Below are 11,180 nucleotides of genomic sequence, written 5' to 3' on the forward strand. Positions count from 1 at the left end.
AGGATGAGGCATTAGTGGACCAGATGGAGGCAGATAACATCGAGTTCCGCACATTTGTGGACTCAGGTGCAAGAATCCCGGAAGAATGGTCGAATTTTGCTTTGGAGAAGTTGATGGTGAATGATGGACACAAGTCGACATGGGAGGATTCCATCGTGGTGACCAAAGGCAATATGTTTCATGACAAGGTCCATCTATAGCATGTAGTGAAGAGATGGTGTTTCTCGGAGGTGAGGGAGTTCAAGATGGTAATATCTAATCCTCGGACATACGACATCAAATGTTTAGCTCAACGTTGCACTTGGCGAGTTCATATATTCTTGTCGAGGTGTGACATAGTATGGTTAGCGTCTATTGTTGAGCCACATACTTACAACTTGAGCCAACCTTTGCACGCATAGGAACATGAGTGCTAATTATGTTTCAAATATGATGTACCCAGAGATTGTGAAGAAAACTAGTATGTCTCCTTTTGGAGTTATGCATGCTATCAACACCAGATTTGGGTACAAGATTTCATATGGCATAACATGAAGAGCGAAATAGAAGGTGTTAGAGAAGAGGTATGACACTTATAAGGACTCATAATACAACTTACCTTCACTGCTAGAGGTTATCCAGGGCAGGAACCCAGACATCTGCACTGATATTCATGATTTTGTCAATCAGGATGGAGATCGAGTCCTTCAGCAGGCGTTCTAGTTATTCAACTATATGATCGAGGCATTCTGACCTTGGCAGTTGGTGATGTGCGTGGATGGGACATTCCTCACATGCAAATACAGGGGCAAATACTCACAGCTATCGGGGTAGATGGTGAGAACTAGGTTGTGCCTTTGGCTTTTGCATTCGCTGAATGCAAATTTACAGATGGTTGAAGAGAGGTGTTGTTGGTAACATGCCTAATGCATGTGTACTCCACGATCATCATGCAGGCTTGTTCAACGCTATCAGCATATTGCATAGTGGTGTGGGTGGAGCATTGTCGTGGCCAGATTTGCATAGCCGTTTATGCATGCAACATCTCGGAGCAAACTTCTACAAACAATTCAAGAGCAAGTGGCTGATGGATCTTTTTAAGAAGTTGTGCAAACATAACCAAAGGAGTAAGTTTGATGCACTCTGAGAAGAGCTGGATAAACTAACTGGTAAGCACATGGATGAAGTTTTGAAGAAGCCAGTTGTACCAAGGGAGGAGGAGCCCGAGGGCCTAGAGCCTTTACCACTTGAGCCATAGAGTGTGACCAGGAGAAGGAAGGGTGGAAGGAGAGTTAAGTGTTTCTCCGATTGGATCAGACATGAACCACTGGAGAAATGGACACTCATTGTGGATACTAATGGTTCACGTTATGGAATTATGACAACTAACATCGGCGAGGTTTACAGTTGGGTAACGAATGGGAATAGGTCACTGCCATTTGTGGCAATTATGGAGGGAGTCACTTGTGGAACGTAGCGGTATCTCCGAGAGAGTTACAATAAGATCGCGCAACATATGGGCAACCCGCAAAAGGTGTATACGATGAAGATAATGTTTTACATGGAAGAGAAGAGTGGGAAGTGCCAGTCACACAAAGTTCATATTATTGGTAGCCGTCAGCATGTCTTCGAGGTGATGTTGCATGACAAGGGCGAAATGGGTATCGGAAGGCAGGAAATTACAATAGAATGCAGGTTGTGGCTAGCGGACAACAAGTATGAGTTCACTTGTAACAAGCCATCACTGATGCATTTTCCTTTTTCTCATGTGCTAGCTTGTTGCGCAAAGGGCAGCATTGAGTCAGAGTATTTCGTGTCACCATACTACCGCAAGTAAGAGGTAGAAAGTACATGGTCCAACGAGTTGCTTGGGTGGCGGGCGGTGAAGGACTTCACGAAGTCGCATGAAAATCATCTGTTTTGGATTCTAGATCCAAACAGCAAGGTTGACACAAAGGGGTGACACAAGACTCAGCGTATCAGGAATGATATGGACGATGCTAAGGGAGCATGTCCCTACAAGGAATGACAGGTATGCGGAGGTCCACATTCGAGAGGGTAGTGCGATCAGTATCCGGTAGACACTCTGGCGTCAGGCAAGAATGTAGGATGTCCCCTCTATGCAGATGAATAGGTATGAATCATTTATTGGCGACGAAACAGGCCTGTGACTTTATCCTTTCTTCTATAATACCATGCATCTTTCTCTCTCTACTGCAACAACGTTCAAAGCATCAAATGCAAACACACACTACTGCCACCACACCCTGCTACCAGCACAACACCTCTGTCATGAGTTAAGCTTTAGACATGAAGTAACCACACGACGTAGCTTTAAGCATGAAATGACAACACCCTGCTGCCAGCATAGCACCTCTGTGGTGACTCACACTTTAGACACGAAGTGACCACACGATTCAGATTGAACCATGAAATAACAACACCAATGTCGTGACTCAGCATCGAATATGAAGTGACCACATGACAGTCCTTCAATCATAAATTAAATTACAACACGATCCCTTCCATAGCAATTGGGTGTATATAAGGGTAACCAATCCATGGCTACTTCATCTCCAATATAGTGCAACACACTCCCTTCCGTGGCTTCCGAGTCTGGGTCCAACAAGGGTAAGGGCAAGATGGGCCCTTACGAGCAATGGCACGACATCCTTGATAGATTGAAGCATAAGGAAGAAGAGCGAAAGAGAAATGAGGACCCTGAGCAGAAGAAGAGGGAAATCGAGCTGGAGATAGAAGCGCAAGAGGCACACATGCCGCGGTACGAATATGGTAAAATAGCACGCCAGAAACCATTCCTGCTTGCCACGGTTGCTTGGTACTGATGTGGGGTAAGTGTGCATGACATCCTACCATGCTACGAATTTCATCTAATTCACCTTCTTCCCTCGAACAGTATGACTTGCCCAGGTGCAAGTACGAATGGTACGCGAACGAATAAGAGTACGCAAACATCAACTACGGCTATGAAGAGTCTCAGACAATGAGGTGCGTGGATGTTGAACGGCTGAAGATGAGGCTACAAGAACTCAATGAAGAGTGGTGGGATAAGTATCTCTATGCGGCAACATGCAGTTTCCTCCACAATATGTGTGCAACCTACCGGTTGTGTCAGGGCCTGTGGCACATGGACTGGCACATGGGTACGTGTGCAGTAAACCCTACCCCCATGGATGCAACTTCCAAGAGATCTATTCTGAATATCTAGATGAGAAGCCTCCATCTTTTCCACCAACCTAGTAGATATTTTCTTGCACCCGGCAGTCTGTCTTTCCATAAGGCTGATTCGTTTTGCGATGGAGTATACTATATGCCATTGTAATTTATTGTAGATTGTGTACGAGTAGGGTACGGATCGGTGCATATTGCCTTATGTTTTGTAGTCACAGACAAGCAATGAATGATTATGTGACCCTTACATGTGATGTACTTCACTTTCATCAATGAAATGGCCGGAATTTATCATTCTACCAAAAAGTTTTTTCTAAGTCCAATTCTTTTATAGGATTCCCTACCTTACATGCATAGGAAATAATAACTACTTACTGAACTTTTGTAGAATAAAATAATCACACCAAGTAACAGCTTTTATGGAGAATCTCTGTCAAGCATCAATGCCACAGCTTTTTCAACTTTCATAGGAAATCCTATGCTCCAGGCCCATCCAAGCCCTACTGCAACTCAGTCCATGCACCAGCCCCCAACCACTATAAATAACCCCACCCTCATCCATAGATAGATCACTTCTTCCTCAGCTCTCTCAACAGCTCCACCAAACCCACACAAGAAATATTGAGGGATTTTCATCCTTGAGGGGGTCGAACTGTCTATGTGTTTCTGTGGTGACCCTTATAGACTTCGTGAGTCCCAAGATATCTCCTACACCTATAGTCTACGCTTTTTCATATGTGCCAACTACCAGTACGACAAGCCTCGACATGGACCGTATGAGTACCCACCGGTATATTGACATAGATCACTCATGTGGGCCTTTCCATACGATTTCATACACTCTCTTACTAATCTCCCATCTTATTTTTTTTCCAGTCTCCTCCACCTATATACGACTTCATGCAATGACTCTATATAGAGCAAAATGAGCACCAGAAGTGGTGGGTGGATATGGAGATGCGACATCAGGTGGAACTATGGATGAAGCGGCGGGAGGACGAGCGCATCAGAGACGCCGCGAAGGAGTGTGCCGTGTCTCAAGCACGCAAAGCAGAGAGGGAAAGGAAGCGGGATAGGGCCTGTTGCGCTAAGGCGGAGGGCCCTGATGCCCTGAGAAAGGGAAATTATCCTAGGTACACTCAGTAGAGAGCATCTATTGTAACTCGACCTATTTTTATTTTCTAAGACATGTTAGGTTTACCAGCGGCACACTATTAGGTTAGTATTTAGACGTACCGTACATGCCAACAATTGTTTTTGTCATTTCTGTATGGTTATGGTCCATTCACGTAGCGACGATAAACCTCATGTCCCATGTAATGTTTACCAGCATATATAACCTCCGTGACGGATACTATAATAATTGTGCTTCATAACTACTATTGTTCAAAAATTTAGATTTTGTATCCTACCAACGCTACTTCAATTAAAAAATACTCACACAATTTTACATTAACTAAATAAAGAAATATCGACAAAATTACATCGAATCAATATTAATAAAAAAAAATAAACTACTCTGTGATGTTGTTTGGACAACTCTTTGAACAACAAACATTTTCGATCGGCCATTCAACAATAACGAATTATTGTCTCAACCTACGTGTAGCCTTTAGTTGCTATTTTCAAAAAAGTTTAAATTCTTTTATAGGATGCACATTAAGTTCTAGTTGTACCTTATTAAATACATGATATTTTTCTAATTATTAATAAAAAATATTTCATTAAATATATGATATTATTCTAATTATTAATAAAAAATCAATTAAAAGGGATAGTTGTCAGTCTGTCAACAAATGGAGTGACGATAGGCCTGTCGACTGTCTGCTACTGCGACACCCTTATCGGTGTCTACTTGGATTCATGTCGGAACACGGAATGCCGACAGGGGCCCAGGCCTAGTGCCACATAGGCTGTCGGCATGCGGAATACCGATAAGCCCTTTGTTGGTATTTCGCATACCGACAGGTAACTATTCTTGCAATTTTTTGAATTTGGCTATTATTTTTGTAATTTTCCAATGAAATAATATTATTAAAAAAATCTTCAACCTTAATGTGTGGGGGAAAATAATTTAATTGCTAGAATTGGTTTCATTATTTCTTCCTTTTCTAAGTGCAGATGATGTGGCTCTGCCTGAGAATGCTTGTGGGCCTAGCTTGCAAGTTGTCTCTCTTTCTCTCTCTATATATATATATATACACACACACATACACGGTGAGTCTATTCTGCGCTGGGTGTCCAGAAGTATCTAATTGCAATATGAGAAGGTAATGAGTTACAATCAGTTCCAATTAATATACATACATACACACACATATATACATATATATGTATATACATATATACATACATATATATAATGCATTAGTGTTTAGTAGTTCAATAGAAGCCCTGAAGTTGCTCGTTAGTGTTTAATAGTTTAATAGTATAGTAATGCTTAGTAGTTTAGTAGTTTCGTAGTGCTCAGTAGTTTTTGTTTAGTAGTATAGAAATAGTGAAAAATTACTATAATTTGGATGTTTTAGTAGTTGTTAGTAGTTTTGTTCAATAGTTTCAGTTAATAGAAAATTGTTCAGTAGTGTCAGTAATCATTAGTAGTTTAATATTCAGTAGTTCTAAGTAATAATAAAATTGTTCAGTATGTTCTAGTAGTATCAGTAGTTTGTTCAGTAATATGATCAGTAATTTTTATCAGTAGTGTCAATAAGTTACCAGTAGTTACTGGTAGTATCAGTAGTGTCAACTTCTATTAAATTTGCAAGATCTCTTCTATTTAGAATTCATAATCTGATGCAGGCAGAATAAATTGCCTCGAGTAAGTGTGCTGCATAATAGTACTAGTACAGGGATCATTGACTTGGATGCAAAACTCTAGAAAGCCTATAGCTTTAAATTTCACACAGAAGCAAAGCAGCAGCCAACCGGTCCTCTCGCTAACAAGTTCTTGTCTTAAAGTAGGGGTCAATTTCTATGATTCATGTGATGTTGTTGACAGAAAGGGAAATCGTTCGTAGAGCTGAGATAGAAAGCAGGCTACAGAAAGTGAAAAGAAATCATCAGGTAGCAGCTAGCGGTGGTTAGTTAGATGATAGCAAGTGGAAAGGAGCTCACTCACGTTCACCTCTCGTCCTATATATATACACACACGCGCTTCATGCGACAGTATGTAGCGCACTACTGCCAGAAGCTTACCAGGCAGCCAGGCACCTGCCGGACAAGGCAAAGGTTGAGATCGACGACAAGAGAAGCCCGGCCGGCCGGGCCGGGGCCGTGGAGGATGGGGAGGCCGCCGTGCTGCGACAAGGTTGGGATCAAGAAGGGGCCGTGGACGCCGGAGGAGGACATCATCCTCGTCTCCTACATCCAGGAGCGCGGCCCCGGCAACTGGAGGTCCGTGCCCATCAACACCGGCCTCATGCGGTGCAGCAAGAGCTGCCGCCTCCGCTGGACCAACTACCTCCGCCCCGGGATCAGGCGCGGCAACTTCACCCCCCACGAGGAAGGCATCATCGTCCACCTCCAGTCCTTGCTAGGCAACAGGTACTCTACTCTTCAAATTCTTGTGATCGCCAAGCTGCACATGAAAATAGCTACGTTAGATTACAATCGATTTGACCATGGCTAGCTATATTATGGCAGATGGGCAGCCATAGCGTCTTACCTCCCACAGAGAACAGACAACGACATCAAGAACTACTGGAACACCCATCTCAAGAAGAAGCTCAAGAAGCACCAAGCCATCGGCGCCATCTTCGCACCACCTCCCTCCTCTTCTGATCTATCAACCACTCTACCTACAGCGGCCGCAACGGCCGGTGGCCATGTCGACAACCTCCACCACATGATCACTGCTCCCCTCTCCAACTCCGAGGACGACTACACGCGCGCAGCCTGCAACAACCCAGCTGAGGTCGCCCAGCTCATCGTTCGACGCTCGCCGTTCGCCGCCCTGGGCTCAGTGAACACAGACAGCTTCTCTTCGTCGTACGCCTCCAGTATGGACAACATATCCAAGCTGCTCAACGGGTTCATGAAGAGCTCCCCACCGCACAACGGCGCCGCCGACATCAAACCCTCGGACATTGAGGTCAACCCTTTGCTGTCGTTCGACCACATGTCTGGTGGTTCGCTACCAGCCGCCGCCGACGTGCCGCAGCACCAGCCGCCGTTGGTGGGAGTACACGCCGGTTACGACGAGTCCAAGCAGCAGCAGGCGCCGTTGTCTCCGATCGAGAAGTGGCTTTTCGACGAGGCAGCCGAGCAGGTCGTCGACCTGATGGATCTGTCCGACGGCTGCTGCTCGGTTCCAATGCTGTTTTAGCTAAAAGAAAGAATACACGTCAGTTAGATAGGTAGATTTGTCGTTGCTGCAAGTTACCTCTTTAGGGGAAATCTATATATGTTGCATGCATGCATGAGACAAGAACAAGAACAATACATACACAATTACATACTAGCCAAACTAGTTACAGAAACATTACTCGTAGAACATTACTCGAAGAATAAGATATATAGCGACAGGATTTGCGAGTGTGACTCTGTGATCACATGCCATGAAATATAAGCATGACGAGATTAATCGTGATTTGCTCTTGGTATTTTTGGTTATATATACTGAGGTGAATTCCCATGTTGAATTGTACGTAATCCATCTATAAAGATGACTGCAAAAAAAATCAAAGCAAGATAAATATGACTTGACTAAATTTTGTGAAGTCAATACCAGTGTCTGGTATGGAGTAGGCTCTGCCATGACTCCTTGCAGTACTCCTTTTGTGCAGTCGTGATAGACAATGTGTCGTTAGATAGAAGCTGCAGAGAGATGAAGCAATTGCTATCTCTGTCGGCGAGCACAAGGCCCCTGATCACATTCAGTGCAGAAAGCAATCCAACTCCCAACTTTTTTTTTGTCCCTATTCCCCTCATTCATTTAATTAGTACAAAATTAAACAGTGTTATTTCTTTTCATTCAAATTAAAAGGTTCAATGCTTCCATGAAAATCGCATTAGTTTTCAAGCATCTATGCAAGCAGGATTCAATGAAAAATACACATATTGGCAAACATGGTGCAAAATATTTACATAAATGGTGCCTAGCAAGTTGTCAACATCACTGGAAATGTATTGCTACTTAGTTACACGTCTAAAATAACCCATAAGTAGAACTGAGAATGCTGACATCAATATACTACCTGATTAAGACATTGCCTGACATCCTTCTCTGGTACATGTCCCTTCTGTATCATCTCCAGAAAACAAACTCTGCCTCTCTTACAATGCAGTGCGCAAGCTTCACAAGTCAATGGATACTTCGTTTTCTGAAAGGTACAATTCAATGGTGTATTAGATATATAGTAAAACTGTTAGGAATTTTGGATCTAAAACACAATATTTAACGTGACAAAAATCCTCCAATGCGGAGGTAAAAAACCATAGGAGACAAATATGTATTGATAAGGGCATACACAAGGTGAATTTGTTCCTTATTATTCATATTTTTTTCATAAAAATAGAATACTACTAAGTTTTTGTATTTTTTGTTACTTAGGAACCTAGGAGAAGCACCATAACCTCACCTGAAAGTCATCACTCGAAGGGCAAATCTATTCGGAGTTAAAGTCGAGTCTTAGTAGAACTCCAAAGTCTATTCGGAGTCCCAGGATAACACGTCAGTAAAACATACATAACTCTCACATACGAAATCCGATTAAAACGATCTTAGACTTGATAGAAAGCTTATGATGAGCTATTTCCAATGGATCTAGCCTTGATCAAAAATTCCTTATAATTTAGTCAGGGTTGATGACATAAGGTGATGTGTCACTATTTTGGGTCTTGTTGGGTCTTATAAGCGTGTTGAGATTGGAGTCCAGGTTGTGTACGCCTCTTTCCACGACTGCACAACTCTAGGTCGACGTCCTTGTGTTCTCCCCTATAAATATACATTAGCCATCATAGTTTAGGCTTGAATTTTACTTAGATTATTCTGTTTTACACAGTTTCGTCATTTATCGGTTTGTAGAACCCCAAACTCAAGCACTTCATTGGTAATCAGCAATATTCAGATTGCATCTACATGTTCTTTCTTGTGTTCTCGATTCGCTTGCAGAAAAAACCTTCTTGGTGAGGTCAACCGTGTCTTAACACGGTTGATAACCATGAAGTAGTAGTGTAATGGTTACAAGGGTTCTTGATCTGTTCTGGTCGGAGCGTTTGGATCATCAACGTCGAAACTCCACCAAATCAACATATCATATTACCTTCGGAAGATCAGGTAAGATCGCATTAGTATGAACAATGAGAAACGAATTCACCTTGTGTGTATCAGAGGGAGTCATGCCCTTATCATGTATTATTATAGCTCTTGTTACAAGAACAGGGGTTGGCCCATATTTATAGGCCTTATTCAGAGCATACACTACTACAGAACAGGTCATAAGCAACGCCCTATTAGTATCGGTTGTGTAAAAACCATGACTGAAGACGTATCAGTGCCAGTTGTTAAGCTTCCACACGTGGAAAATGAGTGAGCCTCTAAGAACCAGCACCAGAAAGGACTATCAGTGCGGGTTCCAGCCACGAACCGGTACTGATAGTCTATTTTTCAGTGCTGGTTTGGGCCACCAACCGGCACATATGTGTCTGGACCCAGGCTCACGTCCGGTTCAGTCCTCGCGTCCGGCACGCTCAGTCCTCACATCCCCTCCTCACCACAAGCCTCACCATAGACCCTTATCTCTTTCCGCAAAGCCTTATCTCATCCTCACCAAATCGATCCCCTCCTCTCTCCAACTCTCTCCCACGAGGCTTTCCCCAGCGGATCGAGATCTACACGACAGTGCATCCCCTGCACCTGCCCCCACCTCTGGGCCACACACTGGCGCTACCCCCACTGCCAGGGTGGAAGGAGGGGCATCTGGGAGGAGGAGGAGGGGAAGGAGGAGGGGGTGCAGGCAGGAAGGAGGAGGTGGTGGGGCCAGCATGTGGTGCCTTAGTGACTCGAAGATGAAGCGGCGGCAGAGGGTGGCGAGCTACAAGGCCTACTCTGTGGAGGGCAAGGTGAAGGCATCGATCCAGAGGTATCTGCCCCTGCCTCTAATGGCTCCTAAGACATGGCTCTTCTCCGAGAAAGGAACCAAGGCTCTTGAAATGTTCGCAATTTAGATTCTTTTTTGTTTTTTGCTAGGAAAGTAACGTTTCTGGATATCTCTTCTACCACTACTAATCGAAATGGATTTGAGATTGTGAGTGTATGGATGAGATAGACATTTTGATTGTGTTCTTGTGTTTGAGATGGGTATATGGATGAGATGAGTTGATTTGTGCTTGTGTTCGTATGGCGGGAGAGGTTGACGGAGGAGCGACAGAGCAAAGAGAGGGACAACAGGTGCTCATCGAGGATGGGTGGCGCGTGGCCGAGCTACTGCTGCTTCTGGTGGCAGTCGTGTGACGCGGTGGCGGAGCACGCCGGCATACCGGCAACTGTGCCGACTTGATTTCGAGCTGGCTCGTTTCTTTTTTCGGCTCGTGATCCACCTATCACTGCCTGTTCGTGGCTCGAACCAGTAGTGATAGTGAGTTTTTATGCTGGTTCCACAGCCGGCACTAATACTAGTCGAGTATCAATGCCTATTAAAGAGTGTCGATTGAAAAACTGGCACTAAAGTCATTTTTTAACTGGCACTATTTTGTCTTTTTGCAGTAGTGGTACCCGGTTAGGAGTCTACCTATAATTTTGAGGCATAATATCTAACAACCCCCCCCCCCCCCGACTCGAAATCCCTAAGAAAATATCTCTGAATCCCCAAAGGGCTAACCAATGAATATGAACACTTGAATCTTCTAACACTTCATATGAAGCCAAATTGAGCAAATAACCAGTAGGTTCCAATGCACATCTATCAACAAAGCAAATGAACAATCTAGGTTTTCACGAATTCATAACCCCAGCAAAAGTTTGAGTTTGTGCAACTGACCATGTTATCCAAACTGAAACAACACTCAAT

The 11,180-nt window shown here is 43.7% G+C and overlaps 1 protein-coding gene across 1 annotated transcript; it reads left to right on the plus strand.

Annotated features, from left to right (window-relative positions):
• The first annotated feature begins 6,294 nt into the window (after window positions 1-6,294).
• LOC133906305 (MYB transcription factor 69-like) lies at window positions 6,295-7,731 on the plus strand. Its single transcript, XM_062348171.1, has 2 exons — window positions 6,295-6,714; window positions 6,814-7,731. Exons 1-2 carry the CDS (start codon window positions 6,329-6,331, stop codon window positions 7,493-7,495), a joined length of 1,068 nt encoding a protein of 355 aa, XP_062204155.1. The 5' UTR covers window positions 6,295-6,328; the 3' UTR covers window positions 7,496-7,731.
• Window positions 7,732-11,180: the final 3,449 nt, after the last annotated feature.

The sequence above is a fragment of the Phragmites australis genome, chromosome 23, assembly GCF_958298935.1.
Source record: "Phragmites australis chromosome 23, lpPhrAust1.1, whole genome shotgun sequence".
NCBI classification, from domain to species: Eukaryota; Viridiplantae; Streptophyta; class Magnoliopsida; order Poales; family Poaceae; genus Phragmites; species Phragmites australis.

Bases quoted from the DNA above. Each gene is read 5' to 3' on its own strand.
- LOC133906305 (XM_062348171.1), top strand. From the start codon at position 6,329: ATGCGACAGTATGTAGCGCACTACTGCCAGAAGCTTACCAGGCAGCCA. The intron at 6,715-6,813 runs GTACTCTACTCT...ATATTATGGCAG, and splicing joins CAGTCCTTGCTAGGCAACAG to ATGGGCAGCCATAGCGTCTT.